This window comes from Ornithorhynchus anatinus, chromosome 7, assembly GCF_004115215.2.
Source record: "Ornithorhynchus anatinus isolate Pmale09 chromosome 7, mOrnAna1.pri.v4, whole genome shotgun sequence".
In the NCBI taxonomy this organism is placed as follows: Eukaryota; Metazoa; Chordata; class Mammalia; order Monotremata; family Ornithorhynchidae; genus Ornithorhynchus; species Ornithorhynchus anatinus.
In genome coordinates, this window is record NC_041734.1 from 1,924,596 (window position 1) to 1,949,287 (window position 24,692).

General features: G+C 54.9%; 1 protein-coding gene and 1 long non-coding RNA gene across 3 annotated transcripts; one reads left to right on the top strand and one right to left on the bottom strand.

The window, feature by feature from the left end:
• The first annotated feature begins 3,452 nt into the window (after positions 1-3,452).
• C7H8orf89 (chromosome 7 C8orf89 homolog) lies at positions 3,453-17,767 on the top strand. Of its 2 annotated transcripts, none has more exons than XM_039912761.1 (7): positions 3,453-3,517; positions 8,876-8,927; positions 13,925-14,157; positions 14,824-14,953; positions 15,486-15,710; positions 16,656-16,711; positions 17,529-17,767. In XM_039912761.1, exons 1-7 carry the CDS (start codon positions 3,478-3,480, stop codon positions 17,675-17,677), a joined length of 885 nt encoding a protein of 294 aa, XP_039768695.1. In that variant the 5' UTR covers positions 3,453-3,477; the 3' UTR covers positions 17,678-17,767. The 2 variants fall into 2 exon arrangements, with proteins under 2 accessions (XP_039768695.1, XP_007656223.2); XM_007658033.4 differs by having other exon boundaries at positions 13,925-14,091.
• On the bottom strand, positions 16,436-23,505 carry LOC114813325. Its single transcript, XR_003761043.2, has 3 exons — positions 23,409-23,505; positions 18,396-18,508; positions 16,436-16,873 (listed from the first exon to the last, which is right to left on the bottom strand). It is a non-coding gene; the product is annotated as an uncharacterized LOC114813325 (long non-coding RNA).
• Between the last annotated feature and the right edge of the window lie 1,187 nt (positions 23,506-24,692).

Here is a 24,692-nt window from a genome sequence, read left to right on the forward strand (position 1 = left end):
GCCATTGAAACATTCGACGCGAACGCTCCGCGGCCCTCGGAAATTCCTGACCGTCGGCTCTAAGGCTCCCGCACGCCTACCGGTTTTCTCCTCGCACTCCGTCCCTTCCTCCCCCAGTGGTATCTGGTCAACTCCCGGCCCCGGAACTTTTTTTTACGGTATTGGTTAAGCGCTTCCTAGAGGCCGGGGTAGACGCGAGGTTGGACGCAGTCCCTGTCCCAGGTGGGCCTCACCTTCTTAATCGCCATTTTACAGTTGCGGGAACTGAGGCCCAGAGAAGTAAAGTGACTCGCCCCAGGTCACCCGGCAGCTAGGCGGTGGTGCTGGGATTAGAACCCCCGACCCCTGACTGCCAGCCCCGGCCTCTACCCGCTGGACCGCGCCGCTTTGGTGTGAATTAGTTTTCCTGCTCTGTTTCTAAAGCCACTTGTACATCAGAAGCTCTTAGGGGGGAGAGCTCGGGCTTGGGAGTCAGAGGTCTTGGGTTCTAATCCCGACTCCACCATTCAGCTGTGTGACTTTGGGCAAGTCACTTCTCTGTGCCTCAGTGGCCTCATCTGTCATGGGAATTAAGACACTGAGCCCCAGGTGGGACTACCTGATTGCTGAGGGCTTAGAACAGTGCTTGGCACACGGTAAGGTCTTAAATGCCGTCGTGATTATTATCATCTCCCCCTAGCCATTAAGCTCACGGGCGGGGGAACGTGTCTACCAACTCTCGATATAGTTTGCTTTCCCAAGCGCTTACTACAGTATTCTGCGTGTGGTAAGCGCGTGGTAAGCGCCCAATCAATGCCATCGATTATTGAGTATAAGCCTCTATGGTAGTCTCCCCCCGTTCAGTGCAGCGCTCGGCGTAGAGTCTTCAAACGCCGTCATTTCCCATCCGCGGACACACCCGCTCTGGAGCATCCCATCTTCTGCCTTAAATTGTCTTGTCTTTTGCTGTCGAGTCATCTCCGACCCGTTGTTCCCGTGGAGTTTTCGTGGTAACGATACAGAAGCGGTTAGTTCAGTGCTCTGCACCCAATAAGCGCTCAATAAATACGATCGAAGCGGTTCACCACCTCCAGCGTGGTAAAAACCTGAGTGTCTGCCGTCGCCCGGATGACCCGATCGTCCACCTTCCGCCTCTTTCCCGCGTCCCCTGCTGCCCGGCGCCCGTCAGTCGACTCCGACCCTCCGGCTTAGACCTTCCCATCCTGTCTTTCCCTTGTCGGAAGACCAGCCCGGGAATACGGATCCGTCCGGGATGGACAGCGGGGCGAGACGCGTCCGCGGTGACGCGATGGGCGGGACGCGTAAGACGAGGCGTCGAGGGCTATTGTACCGACGTCGGTCCGGGGCTTAAGCGCTCGATGAATCCGATCGAATTAACTCGAACGCCGTGCAGAGCGCTGTACTAAGATCTTGGGAGAGGACAACAGAATAGTAATAAAACACACATTCCCTGCCCACTACGGGCTGACCGTCGAGAGTGGGGAGACAGATGTGGAGAGAAATCAATAAAGGCCAGATAGGGACGTGAGGGGATGAAGAGATGAAGAAAGGGAGCGGGTCAGGGTGACGGAGAAGGGAATGGAGGGCTAAATCTGGGAAGGCCTCTTGGAGGAGCTGGGCCCTAAATGAGGCTTCGAAGGGGGGAGGAGGAGGGAGGATGTGGGTGAGAGATCGGCGGAAAGAAGTGAGGTGGAGGCCCAGTGAGAAAATGGGCATTGAAAAAGCAAAGTGTGGGGTGGGTTGGAATAGAGCGGGGAGGTGAGGTAGGGGACCAGGTGACGGAGACCTTTAAAGTCACTGGAGAGTTTATTATTAATAATCACGATGGCATTTGTGAAGCACTTACTGTGCGCTAAGAGCCGGGGTAGATAGGTGACCGGCCTGGCCCGCGTGGTGCTCCCAGCCATAATCCCCATTTTCCAGATGAGGTCACTGAGGCCCAGAGGGGTCAAGTGACCCGAAGTCACACAGCCGACAGGCGGCGGAGCCGGGATGAGAACCCGCGACCTCCGACTCCCCGGGCCGGGTTCCTGGCCACGCGGCTTCCATCTGGTGGTCGCGGAAGAGGGTGGGCGGGTCGGGGAGGTGGGGGTGACGTGGGCCCCAACGTTTTTGTCCAAGAAGGATCCGGGCGGCAGAGGGAAGCCTGGGCTGGAGTGGGGAGAGGCAGGAGGCCGGGAGGTCAGCGGGGAGGCTGATAGTCATCCGGGTGGGGTGGGATGATGAGTAATTAATTGGATTAACGTAGCAGTCGTTTGGAGGGAGAGGAAGGGGTGGATATACAAATATGCAAATTATATATACAAATATATATATACAAATTATGGATATACAAATTATAAGTAATGATGATGATGATGGCATCTGGTAAGCGCTTACTATGTGCCGAGCACTGTTCTAAGCGCCTGGGATAAATCAAGGTCATCGGGTCATCCCCCGTGGGGCTCACGGCCTTCATCCCCATGTTCCAGGTGAGGGAACTGGGGCCCAGAGAAGTGAAGCGACTCGTCCCAAGTCACACAGCTGATAAGCGGTGGAGTGGGGATTAGAACCCACGACCTCTGACTTCCAGGCCCGGGCTCTAGGGAGCACACACAGTGCCCCGCCCCCAGTAAGCGCTCAATAGATAGAGCCCGGGCCTGGGAGGCAGAGGTCAGGGGTTCTAATCCCGCCTCCGCCACTTGGTGTGACTCTGGGCAAGTCACTTCACTTCTTTGGGCCTCAGTTCCCTCATCTGGAACACGGGGATGAGACCTGTGAGCCTCAGTTGGGACAACCTGATTACTTTCGTCTTTCCCCCAGCGCTTAGGACGGTGCTCGGCACATAGCGGGCGCTTAACAAATACCATCGGCCATTGATTAAGAAACAGTCCCCCACCCCGCCCCAGAGAGTGAGCGCTTTGTGGGCGGGAAACGTGACTGTTTATTGTTGTCCCCTCCCAAGCGCCTAGTCACGGGTTCGAATCCCGCTCCCCCACTTGTCAGCTGGGTGACTGTGGGCGGGTCACTTAACTGCTCTGTGCCTCAGTGACCTCATCTGTGAAATGGGGATTAAAACCTGAACCCCACGTGAGACAACCCGATCACCCTGTATCTCTCCCAGCGCGTAGAACAGTGCACATAGTGAGCGCTTAACAAATACCAACATGATTATTATTAGTAGAGTACAGTTGGGCAGAGATGGTCTCTATCTGTGGCTGAACTGTACATTCCAAGCGCTTAGTTCAGTGTTCTGCACATAGAATCCTGTATCCTTGCACCCCCGTAGGCGCTCAATAAATACGACCGAATGAAGGAATGAGCATGTGGAAGGGAGGGCGAACGGCCAGGATTTCGTCCAGTGGCTGGGCCTGAGGAAGCGCTTAATAAATACTGTTGGAAAAAAAAAAAAAGATGGGCTGGGGTCCCGTGGTCCGTTGCCTAGCAACGGGGGGTGGGGGGGGGGGAAACAACGGAGTCCGGGCCGGGGGCGGCAGGATGAGGCGCGGGAGACCCCCCTGGGGCGGCTGGGCCGGGGGTGAGCGCGGCTGGGCCGGGAGGGGGTGGAGGGACCAACATAATGAACAATGATGGTATTTGTTGAGCGCTTCCCCTGTGCCAAGCAATAATGTTGGTATCTGTTAAACGCTTACTCTGTGCAGAGCACTGTTCTAAGCGCTGGGGGCGATTTCCAGGGTCGTCAGATTGTCCCACGTGAGGCTCACAGTCTTCATTTTCCAGATGAGGTCACTGAGGCCCAGAGAAGTGAAGGGACTCGCCCACAGTCCCACAGCTGACAAGTGGCAGAGCCGGCATTCGAACCCACGATTTCTGACTCCCAAGCCCGGGCTCTTGCCACACTGAGCCACGCCGCTTCCCATTTTATCGTTCTATTTCTTTTATTCGTGATGTGCATATATCTGTTATTCTATTGATTTATATTAACGGTACTGATGCCTGTCTACTTGTTCGGTTGTCTGCGTCCCCGCTTCTAGACTGTGAGCCCGTTGTCGGGTAGGGATGGCCTCTCTTTGTTGCCGAATTGTCCTTTCCAAGCGCTTAGTCCAGTGCTCTGCACACAGTAAGCGCTCAATAAATACGATCGAACGAAATACTATTATTATTATCCTTAATTTCCCCTTCTATTCTCCGTCCACACCCACCCACCCACCCCAGCAAACAGAGAGTCCTTTCCTTTGGCCTTAATAACAATAATAATAACGATGATGGCATTTGTTAGGTGCTTACTATGTGCCGAGCACCGTTCTAAGCGCTGGGGGAGATCCGGGGTCATCAGGTTGTCCCCCGTGGAACTTAGTCTTAATCTCCAACTCCCTCCAGGATCCGACAGGCCATCGCTTTACTGCCCGTGTTGTACTTTTCAAGCGCTCGGTACAGTGCTCTGCACACAGTAAGCGCTCAATAAATACGGTCGAACGAATGAGCCGAATAAATGAAAAAGAAAACAACTAAACGAATCAAGCTCCCCCCCTTCCGAGCCGTATTAAAATCCACATCTTCACAAGGCCTTCCCCGACTAAACCCTCACTTCCACTTCACTGGGCCTCAGTTCCCTCATCTGTCGAATGGGGCTAATAATAACGTGGGTAATTGTTAAGCGCTTCCTTTGTGCCGAGCACTGTTCTAAGCGCTGCGGGAGATACAGGGTCATCACGTCGTCCCACGTGAGGCTCCCAGGCTTCATCTCCATTTTCCAGATGAGGGAACTGAGGCCCAGAGAGGTGAAGCGACTCGCCCACAGTCACCCAGCCGACAAGGGGCAGAGCCGGGGATGAAGACTGGGAGCCCCACGGGGGCCAACGGCGTTCAGAGCAGTGCTTGGCACCTAGTAAGCGCTTACTTAAATACCACGATTATTATTAATTATTATTATTCATTCATTCAATGCCCTAATCCCTCTCCCTTCCGCGTCACCTCCGCCTTTGGATCTGTCCCTTCTACGCACTTGACATTCACCCCACCCTCAGCGCTTACGTCCACATCCATCATTTATTTTAATATCTGTCTCTCCCCAAAGACCTGAAAGGAGGAAATGTGATTACCGGCTGTGTGGCGTCGTCCTCGCCCAGCCCCTTCGGTGAATGCCCTGCACGCTGTAAAGCGCTCCCCCCAAATTCCAGGCCTGGTTCGATTCCCCGCTTACCAATAATTTCCTTTATTTCCCGGCTCAAGATCACCCCTCTTCACAGAAATCAATACATGATTAATATCTGTTTGCCTTGCCCCGAACCACCTGGTGCCAATCAGTTGCATTTATTGAGCAGAGCACTGTGTGCGGAACACTGTGCTAGAGGAGCAGCGTGGCTCGGGGGCAAGAGCCCGGGCTTGGGAGTCAGAGGTCGTGGGTTCTAATCCCGGCTCCACCACTTTGCTGTGTGACCTTGGGCAAGTCACTTCACTTCTCTGGGCCTCAGTTACCTCATCTGTCAAAATGGGGATTAAAAGAAAAAAATGTGAGCCCCACGTGGGACGATCTGATGACCCTGTATCTACCCCAGTGCTTAGAACAGTGTCTGCACATAGGAAGGGCTTAACAAATACCATTATTATTACTTTGTATCTCCCCCAGCGCTTAGAACAGTGCTTGGCACAGGGTAAGCGCTTAACAAATACCAACATTATTATTATTATTATTTATTATTACTAAGTGCTTGGGAGAATCCAACAGAACATCGTAACAGACACAGTCCCTGTCCACAATGAGCTGACAGTCTGGAGCGGGGGAGACAGACCTTAATTGAAATCAAAAAATGATTACTATTTCAATCGTATTTATGGAGCGCTTACTGTGTACAGAGCACTGCACTAAGCGCTTGGGAGGGTACAAGACAACGATAAACAGTGACATCCCCTGCCCACAACGAGCTCACAGTCTAGAGGGGCTGGGGGGGGGGGGATTGAGCGCTTACTGTGTGCAAAGCACTGTCCTAAGCGCTCAAGGGAGTCCAATCCAAAGATAATACTCTCCCAAGCGCTTAGGACAGTGCTCTGCACCCAGTCAGCACTCGATCGATTCCACTGATTGACAGGTGAACGGAAAGGGGGTGAAGGAGGAGGATCTTTATTGTTAGATGGTCCTCACCCAGGCGTTTAGTACAGTGGTCTGCACAAGTTAAGGATTCCATAAATACGAGTGGCTGACACGAACTGTGCTAAGTACTTGGGAGCGGGAGAAATAATAATAATAATAATGGTATTTAAGTGCTTACTATGTGCCCAGCACTGTTCTAAGCGCTGGGGGAACGGGGGTGATTACCTTATATCTCCCCCTCAGCGCTTAGAACTGTGCTGGATAAAACCCCCTGCCCTCAAAGAGCTTACAGACTAGGGGAGGTGAGAAAATTAGGAGGGAAATGATAAAGTGTGAAGCTTAATACAGAAGGGTTGAGGGCTTAGATAGCCTGTCCATCTGTAATTTATTTTAACGACCTTCCTAATTTATTCTACCGTCTCATCTCCCCCTCTAGACTATATATATATATATATATATATATATATATATATCTGTATATGTCTGTAATCTATTTACTTATCTATGAATTTATTTCCATTAATGCACGTCCACCTGGATTTTATTTTAATGTCCCTCCTAATCGACTCTACCGTCTGTCTCCCCTCTAGACTACGTGTGTATCCGTATACGTCTGTAATCTGTTCATTTATCTATTAATTTATTTCCATTAATGCACGTCCCCGTGTAATTGATTTTAACGTCCCTCCTAATCGACTCTACCGTCTGTCTCCCCCTCTAGACTATGTATACATCTGTATATGTCTATAGTCTATTTATTTACCTATTAATATATTGCCATCAATGCACGCCCCTGTGTAATTTATTTTAATGTCTCTCCTAATTGATTCTACCGTCTGTCTCCCCCTCTAGACTATATATCTGTCTGTAATTTATTTACTCATCTATTCATTTATTTCCATTAATGCCTGTCCGCCTGTATTTTATTTTACCGTCCCTCCTAATATATTCTACCGCCTGTCTCCCCCTGTAGACTATGTATAAATCTGCGTATGTCCATAATCTATTTATTTATCGATTAATTCATTTCCATTAATGCACGTCCCCCTGTAATTTATTTTAATGTCCCTCCTAATTGATGCTACCGTCTGTCTCCCCCTCTAGACTATGTATATGTCTGTAATCTATTTACTTATCTATTAATTTATTGCCATTAACGTCTGTCTCCCCTCTCTAGTCTGTCTAGACTGTGAGCAGGGAATAATAATAATGATGAATAATTATGGTACTTAAGAAGCTGTATTGTCCTCTCCCTTGCGTTTAGTACAGTGCTCTGCACACAGTTAAGGACTCGATAAATAGGACTGACCGACAAGAACGGTGCTAAGTACCTGGGAGCGGTTACTATGTGCCAAGCACTGAAATGTGTCTGATGTTCTATCCTCCTCTCCCAAGCGCTTAGTAGAGGACTTTGCACCCAGAAAGCGCTCAATAAATACGATGGAATGAATGTAAACTCTCTGTGGGCAGGGGATATGTCTACCAGCTCTCCCAGGCGCTTAGTACAGTGCTCTGCACATGGTAAGCGCTCAGTAAATAGCATCGATGATCTCCAGGGTGTACCTCTGCCTGTTCTCCGGGGAGAAGGTTTCTTGAAAAGCTCTGGGGGGGCGTTTGGAAACCTTTTTAACCTATGGATAATGATAATAATAGTGATGGTATTTTTAAGCGCTTACTATGTGCCAAGCACCGTTCTAAGCACTAGGGGAGATACAGGGTAATGAGGTTGTCCCACGTGGGGCTCACACTTTTAATCCCCATTTTCCAGATGAGGGAACTGAGGCCCAGAGAAGTGAAGTGACTTGCCCACAGTCACACAGCTGACAAGTGGCGGGGGCGGGATTCGAACCCATGACCTCTGACTCCCAAGCCCGGCCTCTTTCCACTGAGCCGCGCTGCTTCTCTACAGTGGATGTTGCCTTCTATGGTGGAGGGGCTGGAGCCCGGGTCTGGAAGTCAGAAAGTCATGGGTTCCAATCCCGATTCCACCCCTTGTCTGCTGCGTGACTTTGGGCAAGTCACTTCCCTTCTCTGGGCCTCAGTTCCCTCATCTGGAAAATGGGGATGGAGACTGGGAGCCCCACGGGGGACCGGGTCTATGTCCAACCCGAATTGCTTGTAATCATCCCCACAGTGCCTGGCACATAGTAAGTGCTTAGCAATAATAATAATAATGATGATGATGGCATTTAAGCGTTTACTATTTGCAAAGCGTTGGTAGTGTTATTATTTTGCTACGTATTCTTGACGTGCTCGATGAAGGGCATTCAGCACGTGAACCTTAGAAGCCCCAGGAAGAGATCATTCCCTACTTCGGAAGTCCGTAAAGGGAACCGCATCGAATGCCAAAATTGGGAGGCGCTAATTCTTAGATCTAGGCCATCCAGGAACTGGGAATTAAGCGTCTGACAAGTCCGAATTAATAGAATCGGAAGACACCATCCCTATCCTGATGTCAATGCCTTCTTTGCTGAGGTCACTGAACCAGTTATTAATAATACTGATAGTATTTGTTAAGCGCTTACTGTGTGCCAAGCACCGCGCTAAGCACTGGGGATACGAGGTCATCAGGTTGTCCCACGTGGGATTCCCAGTCTTCATCCCCATCTGACAGTTGAGGCCCAGAGAAGTGAAGTGGCTTGCCCCAAGTCACCCGGCTGGTAAGTGGCGGGGTCGGGATTAGAACCCACGACCTCTGACTCCCAAGCTCTGTCCACTAAGCCAGGCTGCTTCTCAGAATCGTAGCCCGCATTTGGTGACGGGTGAAGCTGGAGTCAGAATCGTAGAGGGGGTTGAGGTTTTCTTCTGGCTTTGCGGCCCTGACTCCAATATGGCCAATTCCAGAATTCCCGGCCCCAGAATTCAAGCTGCTGGAGTCTCCCGGCCGCCTCCAAACGTGAGTTTTTTCTTTTCCTTTTAATGTTGGCATTTGTTAAGCGCTTACTATGTGCCGAGCCCTGTTCTAGGCGCTGGGGGGGAGACAGGGTCATCAGGTTGTCCCACGTGGGGCTCACGGTCTTCAGTCCCATTTTACAGATGAGGGAACTGAGGCCCAGAGAAGTGAAGTGACTTGCCCACGGTCACACAGCTGACAAGTGGCAGAGCCGGGATTCGAACCCACGACCTCTGACTCCCAAGCCCGGGCTCTTCTACCGACTCTAATAATAATAATAATAATAACGATAGCATCTGTTAAGCGCTATGTGCCAAGCACTGTTCTAAGCACTGGGGGGAGATACAAAGTAATCAGGTTGTCCCACGAAGGGCTCACAGTCTTCATCCCCATTTTACAGCTGAGGCCCAGAGAAGTGAAGTGACTTGCCCAAAGTCACCCAGCTGACAAGTGGCGGAGTCGGGATTAGAACCCACGACCTCTGACTCCCAAGCCCGGGCTCTTGCCACTGAGCCACGCTGCTTCTGTGTTTAGTACAGTGCTCTTCCCATGTGAGCGCACAGTAAATACCACTGACTGCTCGATTGGAAGCTGAGTGAGTGTTAAAGAGGGTAAGATGGGGACATTCGCGAAGGAAGGCTAATAATAACTATAAAACCGATGGTATTTATTAAGTGCTTATCAGTGGCAAAGCGCTTCACACAGTGTTTCTCAACTGTCTCAACTGGCATTTAAGTCCAAATCTGTGATTTGATTTATTTCTACTGATGCCTGTTGCCCCTCCACCCGACTCTAAGCTCCTTGCGGGTAGGGCACGTGACTGTTTATTGTTGTATTTTCTTCACCCAAGCGCTCAGTACAGTGCTCTGCCCACAGCAAGCGCTCAATAAATACCGTTGAATAAATAAACGAATGACTGAATGGACACGACATCATCCAAAAGGCGAGAAGCGAAACATCTCCGATTCTGTCGCCTCTCCTGAGAGCCAAGGGCGAGACTGCTTTCAGAAACCTCCATTTTCAGTCAGTCGTATTTATTGAGCGCTTACCTTGTGCAGAGCACTGTGCTAGGCGCCTGGGAGAGTCCAGTAAAACACTATAACGGATACAGTCCCTGCCCATAGTGAGCTGACGGTCTGGGCGGGCAGCCAGTCCTTAATAGAAATCAATAAATTATTGTCCTTCCTGTTCCAATCAGTTGTATTTATTGAGCGCTTACAGTGTGCGGAGCACTGTGCTAGGCGCTTGGGAGAGTCCAATAAAACACTATAACAGACACAGTCCCTGCCCACAGTGAGCTTGACGGTCTGGCCGGGGGGAGACAGACCTTAATAGAAATCAATAAATCATTATTTGTTGGCCTTTCCCTGAACCGTCTTGTTCCAATCCATCAGGTGTATTTATTGAGCGCTTACTGTGTGCGGAGCACCGCGCTAGGCGCTTGGGAGAGTCCAGTAAAACACTATAGCAGACACAGTCCCTGCCCACAGTGAGACGACAGTCGGGCGGGGGGAGACAGACCTTAATAGAAATCAACAAACGATTAATATTTGTTTGCCTTTCCTTGAACCGTCTCGTTCCAATCCATCAGGTGTACTTATTGAGCGCTTACTGAGTGCAGAACACGGTACTAAGCGCTTGGGAGAGTCCAATAGAATATTATAACACAGTCCCTGCCCACAGTGAGCTGACAGTCTTCGAGCGGGGAGGCAGACGCGAATGGAAATCGATAAATGATGGATATGGACGTAAGTGCTGCGGGACTGAGGGGGGCGGTGGATAAAGCAGCAGAAGGTGGAGAAGCAGCGTGACTCAGTGGCAAGAGCCCGGGCTTGGGAGTCAGAGGCGATGGGTTCGAATCCCGACTCCTCCACTTGTCCGCTGTGTGACCGTGGGCAAGTCACTTCACTTCTCTGGGCCTCAGTTCCCTCATCTGGAAAAGGGGGATGAAGACTTTGAGCCTCACGTGGGACAACCTGATGACCCTGTATCAGTGCTCTGCACATAGTAAGCGCTTAACAAATACCAACATTATTACAATTACAAAGGGAGCAAATCTAAAGGGATCTAAATCGAAATAAATAAATCTACATCTAAATTCTAAAGGGCCCCAGAAGGGAGTGGGAGAAGACGAAAGGAGGCCTTAGTCGGGGAAGGCCGCCCGGAGGAGACGGGCCTTCCATGAAGTTTTGAAGGTGGGGCGAGCTATCGTCTCTTTTCCCTTCGCTAGGAATTTCACGATTTTCTTCACGTTAGAGAGGGGTGGTTACCGTGGTCCTTTTTATTAATCTAAACAACGTTCCATTAACATACCGGAGTTTTTCCACTGTTTAAACTCAGGGGCCGCAACATTTAGTTCCCTTTTCATCTCCCCAGACCCATCCGAAGTCTGGAAACCGACAGTTTCAAGCCACCTGGGGCAGGGGCTCGGACCGTTTACGGAGCCGTCGAAGAATCTGATGTCACTATTATTATTATTGTTATTAGTTCTGCTTCTAAAATGAAAATGCTGTGGGTGGGCGGGGCAGATTTAGTTGGTCTACTTTCCCCATATAATGACTGGTTTCTGTTTTTTTGGGTAGAGATAATAATGATTGTTATTATTATGGTACTTGTTAAGCACTTACTATGTGCTAAGTAATGTTCTAAGCGCTGGGGTGATAATAATAACGATGATGTCGGTATCTGTTAAGCGCTCACTATGTGCAGAGCACTGTTCTAAGCGCAGGGGGAGATACAGGGTCATCAGGTCGTCCCACGTGAGGCTCACAGTTAATCCCCATTTTACAGATGAGGGAACTGAGGCCCAGAGAAGTGAAGTGACTCGCCCCACAGTCACCCAGTTGACAAGTGGCAGAGCCGGGTAGATTTGCTCTTCCCCTCCCCGACCCCAGCCCCACACCGCTCAGATCCCTCTCTGTCATTTTATTTATTTCTACATGGGAAGCAGTGTGGCTCAGTGGAAAGAGCCCGGGCTTGGGAGTCAGAGTTCGTGGGTTCCAATCCCGGCTCTGCCAATTGTCCGCTGAGTGACCGTGGGCAAGTCACTTCACTTCTCTGGGCCTCAGTTCCCTCATCTGGAAAATGGAGATGAAGATCGGGAGCCTCACGGTGGGACAACCCGATGACCCTGTAACTACCCCGGCGCTTAGGACAGTGCTCTGCACATAGTAAGCGCTTAACAAATACCAACATTATTATTATTATTACTGAGGTCTGCCTCCCCGCCTCTAGACTCCAAGCTCCTTGTGGGTTGGGGATGTCATTGTGTATGTTTATGCTTGTATCGTACTTTCCCAAGGGCTTAGTACAGCGCTCTGCACACAGTAAGCGCTCAGTAAACATACAGTAAATACACAGTAACACACCGTAAATAGGCAGTAAGCGCTCAGTAAATACCACTGAATGAATGGATGAACAGGGCTTGGCACAGGGTGGGGGGGGTAACAAAGATCAAATTAAAAAAATGAAGAGGAGACCACCCCATCCCCCATTTCGGTCTCCTATTCTGGGCCCGGATTTATCACCTCTTCCCCCTCCATCAACTCCTCCTCCCCGCTCCTTCAATAACGATTAGCGGACTTGTTAAGCGCTTACTATGTGCCAAACACTCTTACGAGTTAATAAATAAATGGTGGTATTTGTTAAGCGCTTACTATGTGCAAAGCAGAACAGTGTCTGGCACATAGTAAGCGCTTAACAAATACCATTAAAGAAAAAAAAAAGAATCCCCCATGTAGGAGAAAAGCAGCATCACCTATTGGCTAGAGCCCGGGCCTGGGAGCTGGCAAAATCTGGGTTCTAATCCTGGCTCCGACTGTGTGACCTTGGACAAGTCACACTTCCCTTCTCTGGGCCTCAGTTCCCTCATCTGGAAAATGAGGATGAAAACTGTTTGTTTCGTTTTGTTGTCCGTCTCCCCCCTTCGAGACTGTGAGCCCGTCGTTGGGCAGGGATTGTCCCTAACTGTTGCCAAATTGCACTATCCAAGCGCTTAGTACAGTGCTCGGCACACAGTAAGCGCTCAATAAATACGACCGACTGAATGAATAACAGTGATAATGTTGGTATCTGTTAAGCGCTTACTATGTGCCGAGCACCGTTCTAAACGCTGAGGGAGATACAGGGTCATCGGGTTGTCCCACGTGAGGCTCACGGTCTTCAGCCCCATTTTACAGACGAGGTCACTGAGGCCCAAGGAAGTGAAGTGACTCGCCCAAAGTCACCCAGCTGACAGGTGGCGGAGGCGGGATTAGAACCCACGACCTTCGACTCCTAAGCCTGGGCTCTTTCCACTGAGCCGATCAGACCGTGAGCCCGTCCGTGGGCAGGGACCGTCTCTATCTGTTGCCGGATCGCACTCTCCGAGCGCTTAGTCCGGTGCTTCGCACATAGTAAGCGCTCAATAAATCCTATCGAATGAAAACGAACGAATGCTGCTTCTCTAACGACTGGGAACCCCATGTGGGACAGGAACTCCGTCCGTCCCAACTGGCTTCCGTCTGCCCCGTCGCTCGATACGGTGGCTTGGCACATAGTAAGCGCTTAAGAAACACCATCAGAGAAACAGAAAGTTGGAGAATCGCGCCCATCTGGGTCTTCAGTTGAGACCCTTACCCGGCCTCTTCCGGACGGAAAGGAGAGCAGGCCCGGGAGCTCTCGGGAATTCTCAGCGGGGCCTGGTCCGACCGGAAAGACGGGATCAAAATGGCCCATCGAGGCCTACGGGCGTCGGACGGGAAGGGAAATGGCTCCCTGCGACATGGCAGATCCATCGCCGGCGGAAAATCCCAATTACGCACCGGGGCCGTGGGGAGGAGAAGAGGGTAGAGCGGAGGGAGGGGGTCGGGGCGACGGGGAGGAGGAGCGGAGGGAAAGGGGGGTTCGGTTCGGGAAGGCCTCCTGGAGGAGGTGAGCTCTCGGTTGGGCTCTGACACACCCCGGGGATCTTCTCTTCGTAACGGCCCTGTCCGCGTCTCTATTTCCCCTGTCCGAGGCAGCGGCTCCCTGCTCTCCCCGTCGCCGAAAGAAGGAAAGAAAACGCCAGCGCCGTCTCCCGAAGGCGGCCGCGGTCCGGGGCGCCCGGCCCGCGGCCTGCCCGCTGGCTGCCTCTTCCTGGAAGGGAACTGGAAGCAGGCAGCCCTACGGACCCGCGAGATGAGGAAAGGTGCCCGGCCGTTCTCCGCCGTCGCCCACCTGGCCGGCGGAGGAGGCCCCAACCAACCACCGACCGGTCGGAGGGAAGGGGGTCTTGCCGATGGAGGGTAATCGCGGCGTCCGTTGAGCGCCTACTGTGTGCCGAGCGCTGTTCTAAGGGCCGGAGCGGGGATACGAGGTCATCGGGTTGTCCCCTGCCCACGAGGAGCTGACGGTCGCCGGGGGGGGGAGACGGACGTGACTGGAAATCGATAAAGAAATCGATAGGGAAGTGGGGTGGGGCCGGGAGGGGACGGGATGAAGAGAGGGAGGAAGCGGGGGCGACGCAGAATTGTTCTATTGCCCTCTTCCGAGCGCTTAGTCCAGTGCTCCGCGCACGGAAAGCGCGCGATAAATACGACCGACTGGATGGGGAGCGTGACTCCGGCTGAGCTTCGGCGGCCGGGGGGCTCGGGGGAGAGAGGCCGGGCTGGGGAGTCGGAGGTCGTGGGTTCTAATCCCGGCTCCGTCGCTTGTCCGCTGGGTGACTGTGGGCGAGCCCCTTCACTTCTCTGGGCCTCAGCGACCTCCTCTGGAGAATGGGGATGAAGAGCGTGAGCCCCACGGGGGGGGGGGTGGGCGGGGGGAACCTGATTCCCTTGAATCTTCCCCGGCGCTTAGAAGAGTGCTTGGCCTATAGTAAGCGCTTCACGAGTACCATCATCATCGTCGTCATTATTATTATTATAATTACTTCTCCCAGAATTCTCCTCTGCGTTCGGGCTGAAATCCTGCCAGGAGAAAATCCAGATGCCAAGCCTCCTCCCTCAAGTCCCGACTTCTCGGGGGCGTAAAGGGCCACTCAGGGAGGCTGCTCTGACCCTGACGACCAGGTACAGTGCTTAGCCCCGGGTGACATCCCTCCCCCGACCCCCCGTCGACCCCAGTCACCACCCCGGCCCGTCTACGCCGCCGTCTAGCGTGGCTTAGTGGATAAAGCCGGGGCCCGGGAGTCCGGATGGACCCGGTCTCTCATCCCGGCTCCGCCCCTTGTCTGCCGGGTGACCTCGGCTAAGTCACTTCCCTTCTCTGGGCCTCGGTTCTCTCCTCTCCAAAACGGGGATTGAGACTGTGAGTCCCCCGTGGGGACTGTTTACCTTGCATCTACCTCAGCGCTTAGTACGTGTTGGACACACAGCGAGCGCTTAAGAGATACAATCATCATTATCATTATTCCCTACTCTAGTGTCCCCTCCCAGTCAGTAGCACAGGAAGCGCCCAGTAAATACCACCGAGCGACTGATACGTCGACGGTCAGTTTGGGGCTCCACTGTCGTGGGCGGGGGATGTGTCCGTTGATTGCTGTACGCGGCGTTCCGCACGCAGGAAGCGCTCGGTAAATACCACTGAATGGTTTCGTTGTAGCCAGTCCGAGGGAGAGGAGTCCCGCTGCCCCCCAACGTTCTCCCTCTGGCCCTCCCCGCCGGCCCCGGAGAAGGAGCTTCTCCGCACGGTGCTGGATTTCTGCTCATCTCCACCGTCCGGGAGCAAAGGGACGGCCGGGAAGAGAAGCCGCCTCCTCGAGGGCGACGTGGGGCCGGGAAGGAGAGAGGCCAAGGAGGGCGGCTTCCCGCCCATCCCGTCCCGGGGGTGAGTCGGAGCCGTTTCAGCCCCGGGATGGGCCGATCCGGGGGGTCCCCGGCCGCCGGCGCGGCGATGGAGTCCGTGACCTTCTCCCGGATAACTTCCTTTCTGGGGATGCCGGGGAAGAGCGTCCTTGGGGACGGGTCCCCGGGGCTCGGCTAGAATCTCTAATAATGGTAGTCGCGGTGCTTGGTGAGCGCTTACTATGTGCCGGGCCCTGGGTAGATACGAGGTCATCAGGTCGTCCCCCCGGGAGGCTCCCAGGCTTCATCCCCATTTGACGGATGGGGTCACCGAGGCCCAGAGAAGTTGAAGCGACTGGCCCAGAGTCACCCGGCTGCCAAGTGGCGGAGTCGGGATTAGAACCCACGACCTCCGACTCCCAAGCCCCGGCTCTAGCCATTAGGCCGTGCTGCTTTATACGACCTGATGGCCGTGGACCTACCCCAACGCTTAGAAGAGTGCTCGGCACAGAGTAAGCGCTTAACAAATACCATAATTATTACCGAGCACTGTGCCGGTCGCTTGGTAAATCGGGCAGGTCGGACACGGTCCCCGGACCGCGTTGGGCTCCCGGTCTAAAGGGGTGGGGGGGGGACGGGGGTCGGATCCCCATTTTACAGATGAGGAAACAGGCCCAGGGAAGTGACCGGCCCGAGGTCACGCAAGCGGCGGCGGGATTAGAACCCGGGTCCCCAGACTCCGGGCCCGGCCTCCGTCCACAAGGCCACGCTGCCTCTGCGGGTCTCAGAGAAAGCCGGGGACAGGAGACGTAGCGGATGGAGCCCGGGCCGGGGAGTCCGCAGGTCCTGGCTTCTAATCCCGTATCTAACCCCGATCTGCTTGTATCCACCCCGGCGCTTAGTACAGAGCCCGGCCCGGAGTAAACGCTTAACAGACGCCACGGTTATTACAAGAGGAGGTAGTTATGAGGTGCCCGTGATCTCTTAGGTCAAGGAGGAGCGGAGAAAGGGGAACCGTCCGGACGACGCAGGAACCACTGAACTGTGAGCGCGGTGGGGTTTCTCCTACCGGTCCCTTCTCCGGGCCGGAATGTCACCGTCTCCATTCCCGGGTTCCTCCTCGGCAGCCCCTCTCCCGGTCCCCCGGAACGCCGCTGCTTGACGCACTCCTCTCCCAACGGAGGCGCGAGATGACGTCTTGGGTCTCTGGGGATGAAGGGAACCCCATTTGAATAATAATAATAATAATAATAATCACGGGATCTGTCGAGCGCTGACTCTGTGCCGGGCACCGTTCTAAGCGCTGGGGTAGCTCCAAGCCAAGCAGGTTGGCTACAGTCCCGCGGTCTTCACCCCCTTTCCCAGATGAGATCGCCGAGGCCCAGAGAAGTCACGCGGCAGGCAAGCGGAGGAGCCGGGATTAGAACCCAAGTCCTTCCGACTCCCGGGCCGGCGCTCTTTCCACTAGGCCTCGCTGCTTCTTAGTACAGTGCTCGGCTATCGTGCTCTCCCAAGCGTGTTCCTCACGTAGCAAGCGCTCGACAAATAGGGCTTTGCAGGGTTTCAGAGCGGAGTGAACCAAACTCCTCATTTTCCCCGTCGACGCTCTCCTCCCCAACGTCCTAGGCTGTCGTCAATTAACCGAACAGTGTTATTTACTGAGCATTTATTGTGTGCAGAGCCCCGTACTAAGTGCTGGGGCGAGTATAGAGTACCGGACTCAACGAAGGCCGTGCTCCTCTGTTATATCGTGCGCTCCTTAAGCGGTCGGCAAAGCGCTCCGCACGCGGCTAGCGTTCAGTAGGTACGACCGGCGTAGCAAGCGCCCAGTAAAGACCACCGACTCTCCATCTCCCGGCAGGTTGCGGCTTCAGAAATCCTTTCACCGGCGCCCCGCCCAAATACCTACAGAGGCTCTCCGAATTAGCCGTCCTGGAATACGACACCATCCGGCAAGAAGCCAAGGGGAACCCAGGGAAAGGCGGGAAGCCGGATCTCCGGGGTTGCTGAGGCCCCGAGCTCCGGGGAGGCCCGCCGACCTCCTCCGGCGCGACGTTCCGGCCACCCCGCTTCGAATAAATGCGTTGTTGCATGTTTAGAGTCCGGGAGGCCGGTGAAGTGTCGTGTTAACGTTCAGGGGCGACGGTGAGCGTCGGCCCCGGGGAGAATGTGCGGATCGAGCGGCCGACGCCGACCAGGCCTGGTCTGCTTCTCCCCCTCGACGCCCCTCCGGGACCAGTTAGCCGTGGGAGAGGGAGCCCCGGGAGCGGGATGACGGGTCATCCACCCCCCTTGGAAATCGTCGGCTGGCACCGTGGGGGTCCCCGGGGGGGGGGAGATCGATCCCGCGGAGGAGCCCCTGGGAGGCTGGGAGGATCCCCCACAGGATGGAATAATGATGATAATAATAATATAATAACGGTGTCGGCTAAGCGCCGACTAGGTTCCGGTCACTCTACCGATCGGATTACCTCGTATCTCCCCCGGTGTTTAGGACGGTGCTTGGCACTTAATAATAAGAGAAGCAGCTCGGTGTATTTATAGACGAGGCACGCTCCGGCCCCCAACGGGGAAGGGGGTAATATCTTTGAGGACGGCGACGAGGGCTGCCTACTCTGTATACTCTTTCTAGTCATCCGTAGGCCGTCCTCTTCGGAGGATCGGCCGGGGAGACGGAGAGCGTAATGTAACCGGAGCGTCGGAAAGTTAATAACCCCGTCGTGTTTACCTTGGCCGCGATGGACAACACCCCCGTGGGGCTTGTCGGAACTTGCTAAGAGATCTCGAGAGGTGTTCGGCGGGGAAAGGCAGGCAGCGTGGCCTAGTGGATGGAGCCTGGGCCTGGGAATAATAATAATAATAATAATAAATAATAGTGATGGTATTTGGGCCTGGGAGTCAGCAAGTTATAATAATGACGGTATTTGTTAAGCTCTCACTATGGGCCAAGCACTGTTCTAAGCGCTGGGGATGATACAAGGTCATCCAGTTGTCCTCCCGTGGGGCTCTCTCAGTCTTCATCCCCGTTTGACAGATGAGGGAACTGAGGTACAGAGAAGTGAAGGGACTCGCCCAAAGTCACCCGGCAGACAGGCGGCGGAGCCGGCATTAGAACCCACGACCTCCGACTCCCAAACCCGGGCCCTTTCCACTAAATCACGAATCCCGGCTCCGCCACTTGTCTGCCGCCAGACCCTGGGCAAGTCACTTCCCTTCTCTGGGGCTCCGTTCCCTGGCAAAGGGGGATGGAGACCGGAGCCCCACGTGGGACAGGGACCGCGTCCAACCCGATTCGCTTGTATCCACCCCAGCGCCTAGTACAGTGTCTGGCACACAGTAAGTGCCTAACAGACACCACCATCGTCAATACCAACATTATTATTATTATTGGTATTATTACAGTGCTCTGCACATGGTTGAGCACTCAATAAATACTCTTCTTGTGGGCAGGGACTGTGTCCGTTCTACTGTCCTCTCCCAAGCGCTTAGACCAGTGCTCTGTAATAATAATAATAATAATGTTGGCGTTTGTTAAGCGCTTACTCTGTGCCGAGCACCGTTCTAAGCGCTGGGGTAGACGCGGGGGAATCAGGTCGTCCCACGTGGGGCTCCCGGTCTCAATCCCCGTTTTACAGATGAGGTCGCTGAGGCCCAGAGAAGCGAAGTGACTTGCCCACGGTCACCCAGCTGCCAAGGGGCAGAGCCGGGATTCGAACCCATGACCTCTGACTCCCCAGCCCGTGCTCTTTCCACCGAGCCACTCTGTACCTAGTAAGTGCTCACTAAATACGGTTACTGACTGTCTGACTGATCACTGCTTGTTTCCAGGGCTTAGGACAGTGCTCGGCACATAGTAAGCACTTAACAAATACCAACATTATTATTATTATTATTAATAATAATAATTGGTTTGAACAGCAAGGGTGGACAGTCCTCGGCTGCACCGGCCGCCTCCAGCCATGAGGCGGCGCAATGCTCAAGCCTAGGCCCCGACCATTCATTCAATCACTCACTCATTCATTCCTTCCTTCCTTCATTCGTATTTATTGAGCGCTCACTGGGTGCAGAACGTCGGACTAAGCGCTTGGGAAAGTCAGCACAGCAACAGAGAGTGACAGTCGCTGCCTCCGACGACTAAGGTTAGCAGCTCGGCTCAGCGGAAAGAGCCCGGGCTTGGGAGTCAGAGGTCATGGGTTCGAACGCCGCCTCTGCCCCTTGGCAGCTGTGGGACTGGGGGCGAGTCACTTCACTTCTCTGGGCCTCAGTGACCGCATCTGGAAAATGGGGATGAAGACTGGGAGCCTCATGTGGGACAACCTGATTACCCTCTCAGAACAGTGTTCTGCACATAGTAAGCGCTGAACAGATACCAACATTATTATTATTATTACAACGAGCCGACAGTCTGGCGGGGGGGGTGGGGGAGTGGAGACAGACACCGGTAGGGATGAACAGACATCAATATAAATAAATCAAATGATAGATCCCTATCTAAGCGTTGTGGGGAGGGCAGGGAGGAGAAGAGCAAAGGGAGCAGGTCAGGGCGGCGCAGGAGGGAGTGGGAGACGAGGAAAAGTGGGGGTTTGTTATTTATATAATTCTATTTATTTATAGCGATGCCCGTTTACTCGTCTTGCTTGTCCGTCTCCCCCGACTCTGGACCGTAAGCCCAGCGCGGGCGGGGATGGTCTCTCTTTATCGTTGTATTGTACTTTCCAAGCGCTTAGTACAGTGCTCTGCACACAGTAAGCGCTCAATAAAGGCGACTGAACGAATGAAAGGCCTCTTGGAGGAGATGGGCCTTCAGTAAAGCTGGGAAGCGGGGGAGAGGGGAGGGGGGGCGTTCCGGGCCGGGGGTCGGCGGCCACGTGGACGAGACGGAGGCCCAGGGAGAAGGTGAGCGGCACCGGAGGGGCAGAGCGTGCGGGCTGGGATGGAGAAGGAGAGAAGGGAGGTGAGGTAGGAGGGGGCGAGGAGATGATGGACGGCTTTGAAACCAAGGGTGGGGAGTCTTTGTCTGCTACAGAGGCGGATGGGCAGCCGCTGGAGATTTCTGAGGAGGGGGCCCGAACGTTTTGGTAGAAAGACGATCCCGGCAGCGGAGTGAAGTACGGCCCCGAGTGGGGAGAGACGGGAGGCTGGGAGGTCAGCGAGGAGGCGTAAGTTGGCTCTCCGAGCCCGCTGGGGCAGAAGTCCGGCTTGCACCGGCAGAGAGCCCAGGCCCGGACGCCCGAAGCCCTGGGTTCTCACCCCAGCTCCTCCCCCGTCCGCCGCGTGACCTTTAGCCGGTCGCTTCACTTCCCTGGCCCTCGGTTCCCGCAACTTTAAATGGAGGTGAAATCCCTGTCCTCCCTTCTGCTTAGCCATCCATTCGTTCAATCATGTTTATTGAGCGCTTCCTCTGCGCGAAGCACTGGACGAGCGCTTGGGAGAGTCCAACGGAACCGCGAATTCCCTCCCACCGATCCATTTCGCGTTCTCTCTCGCCAGCTGCGTGCTCACCCCCTCCTAAAAACCTTCCATCCGTGACCAGGCCTCAACACCACAGTTTGGGTGCTGGGGGGGGTCTCAGGTGGTGCTAAGGGATAATAATAATAATAATAATAATAATGTTGGTATTTGTTAAGCGCCTACTATGTGCAGAGCGCTGTTCTAAGCGCTGGGGGAGATCCAGAGTCATCGGGTCGTCCCCCGTGAGGCTCACGGTTAATCCCCATTTTACAGATGAGGGAAGTGAGGCCCAGAGAAGTGAAGAGACTCGCCCACAGTCACCCAGCTGCCCAGTGGCAGAGCCGGCATTCGAACCCATGACCTCTGACTCCCAGGCCCGGGCTCTTCCCACTGAACCACGCTGCTTCTCTAGTGGGGACAGCGGACAGAGCCCAGGGCGGGGCGGATCGGGAGGGCTCCAGTCCAGACCGTGAAACGCACGCGGGACGGGGGGCTGCGTCCGACCCGACGACCTCGTCCCCACCCCGGAGCTGAGAACGGCGTCGGACACATAGTAAGCGCTTAACAAACGCCGTAGAGGGAAAAGAGATGACCGGCCGACAGGCCACGGCACCGTCCTCCCCTCCGAGGAGCTCCCGGCTCCGAACCGTGGACGCCTCGGCCCGTGGACGCCTCCCCAGGGGAGGCTCTGGCTGTAAACCGAGTGAGGAGGGAGTGGGTTTGGGGGTACGGTTGAAGGGGGGGTAGGGGGGGCGTTGGAAACCCCGATCTCTGGGTTGGGGGCGGACTGTCTCCCCCTACCCCAGCCCGTCAGCCCGTTGTGGGCAGGGAATGTCTGGTTATTGTCGTGCCGGCCTCTCCCAAGCGCTCAGTCCAGCGTTCCGCACGCAGTAAGCGCTCAGTAGGGCGGACCGAGCATTGTTCTCGTCCGTCCGTCTCCCCCGATCGGACCGTAAGCCCGTCGAACGGCAGGGACCGTCTCTATCTGTTGCCGACTTGTTCACTCCGAGCGCTTAGTACAGTGCTCTGCACATAGTAAGCGCTCAATAAATACTATCGAATGAATGAGGATGCTGTCTGAGCATCTGTCTCTCTCCGTCTCCGTCTCTCTCCCCCTCCGCCCATCTCCCCCGGCCGCTACATTTGGTCCCAACTCTGCCCAAAGCTTTCCAGAGCCGTCCCTGTAAGGACAGAGGGAAAATCCCAGCGGTGGAGGCCCGGATTCCCTGCCGGACTGGGGATTCGGCCGCTCTCCGCCCGCCGGGGAGAATCGGGGTGGGCTCCCGGACCCCCACTCCCAACCCCGACTGGGGGCAGGGGAGGCCTCTGGGGCCGAAGCTGGGGCTTTTCTTCGGCGTGGGTCGGGATCGACCCTCTTTCTAGCTGGATTGCACTTTCCCAAGCGCTTAGTACAGTGCTCGGCCTGCAGAAAGTGCTCAATGAATACGACGGAATGAATAAGAATAATAGTAATAACCGTAGTATTTGTTAAGCGCTCACCACGCGCCAGGCACCGTACTAAACGCTGGAGTGGATCCAAGCAAATCGGGTCGGATACGGTCCCCGTCCCCCGTGGGGCTCACGGTCTCGATCCCCATTTTATCGACGAGGGAACTGAGGCCCAGAGAATGATGATGATGATGGCGTTTGTTAAGCGCCTACTACGTGCCGAGCACCGTTCTGAGCGCTGGGGGAGGGGTACAAGGTCATCGGTTTGTCCCACAGGGGGCTCACGGTCTTCATCCCCATTTTCCAGATGAGGTCACTGAGGCCCAGAGGAGTGAAATGACTTGCCCGAGGTCACACCGGAGATAAGTGGCGGGACCGGGATTAGAACCCACGACCTCTGGCTCCCAGGCCCGCGGGCTCTACCCACTAGGCCAGGCTGCTCCTCTGGGCCGAGGGGCTTCGCTGAACCAGAGCCGGGCAGGGTCTCCTCATCAGGAAAGAGCGGAGGGCGGAGCGCGTTGGAGATGCGGCGTGGCACAGGGGACGTGGGTTCTGATCCCGGCTCCTCCACTTGTCGGCTGCGTGACTTCGGGCGAGTCGCTTCACTTCTCTGGGCCTCAGTTCCCTCATCTGTCGAATGGGGATGAAGCCTGAGAGCCCCACGTGGGGCAGCCCGATGACCTTCCATCTCCCTCGGGGTTTAGAACAGTGCCTGGCACATAGTAAGCGCTTAACAAAAACCATCGTTATTATTATTCCTAAATCTCCACCCAAGGGGGCCGGGGATAGGAGGTGCTTAGGCCGGGGGGCCGGGAAGGGGGGACGGAAGGGGGATACCCACCGAGGGGGGCCTTTCATCAGCTAACGTCTCCGCGGCTCTGCCCGGCCTCGGCGGGGGCTGGCGACGGAACCCGAGAGGGTCGGTCGCAGGAAATCCGACCGCGAGGAGCAGGGACGCGGCGACCGTCCGGCGGGAATGAGGAGGAGGAGGAGGAGGAGGAGGAGGAGGAGGAGGCCCCGGGACCGGAAACCCGCAGCTGGGCCGCGCACGGACGACGATCTCGGGTTTCGGAGCCGGTGGGAGGCCCCCCCGGGGCCCTCGGCCCGCGGCCCCTCCGGACGGGGCCGGTTTTCCTGGCCAAGTCCTCCTTACCGTCCCACGCTCGCCCGGCCCGCTCCTTCCGGCCGAGGCCCCCGGCCCCCGGCCCCTCTCGGCCTCGCCAGGCCGTTCGGTCCCCCCCCCCCCCCCCCGACTCATTCATTCATTCGATAGTGTTTATTGAGCGCCTACTACGCGCGGAGCACTGTACCCAGCGCTTGGAAGGGACGATTCGGCAACAGATAGAGACGATCCCTGCCCGACGGCGGGCTCACGGTCTAATCGGGAGACTCTTCCCTCTCCATCCCTGCCTCTCCCCCAGTGACCCTGCCGGGACCGTCCAACCTCCCTGACCCTCCCCTCTCCATCCCTGCCCGGGGCCCTGCTGCGCTCAGGAGAGACCTTTCTCCTTTGGGGGATTGGAAAAGAGACCGTTAATTTCCCGAAGTGGGAAAAAAACAACCAATCCACTAAAACGCTCCCGCGATACCGTCGTTAGACGGCTATTCTGGATCCATTTGATTGGAGGGGATCGATCAGTTTTTAATAAGAGATAAGAATAACGTCGGTATTTAAGCGCTTACTACGTGCCGAGCACCGTTCTGAGCGCCGGGGTGGATACGGGGGTCATCGGGCGGTCCCACGTGAGGCTCGCGGTCTTCATCCCCCTTTGACAGAGGAGGGAACCGAGGCCCGGAGGAGTGAAGTTTCTCATAATCGACATCGACCTCGTCGCTGACCCAGCCGACGCCATTATTAGGATTAAGACGAGAGGTGGGGAAGTTCTGGAATGGAATCAGTTTCCCAGTCCCCCGGCCTCCCTCTAATAATAATAATCATCATCATGGTACTTAAGCGCAATAATAATAACGATGGTCAAGTGCTTACAATGTGCCAAGCGCTCTTCTAAGCACTGGGGTAGACACGAGTCAATCAGTCCCTGTCCCACATGGGGCTCGCACTCTTATCCCCCCTTTTCCAGAGGAGGGAACTGAGGCCCAGAGAAGTGACGCGACTCGCCCCAGG

Coding starts and splice junctions, on each gene's coding strand:
- C7H8orf89 (XM_039912761.1), top strand. CDS start 3,478: ATGAGGCGCGGGAGACCCCCCTGGGGCGGCTGGGCCGGGG. Junction 14,954..15,485: donor GCTCTGACCCTGACGACCAG/GTACAGTGCTTA, acceptor GTTTCGTTGTAG/CCAGTCCGAGGGAGAGGAGT. Junction 16,712..17,528: donor GACGCAGGAACCACTGAACT/GTGAGCGCGGTG, acceptor ATCTCCCGGCAG/GTTGCGGCTTCAGAAATCCT.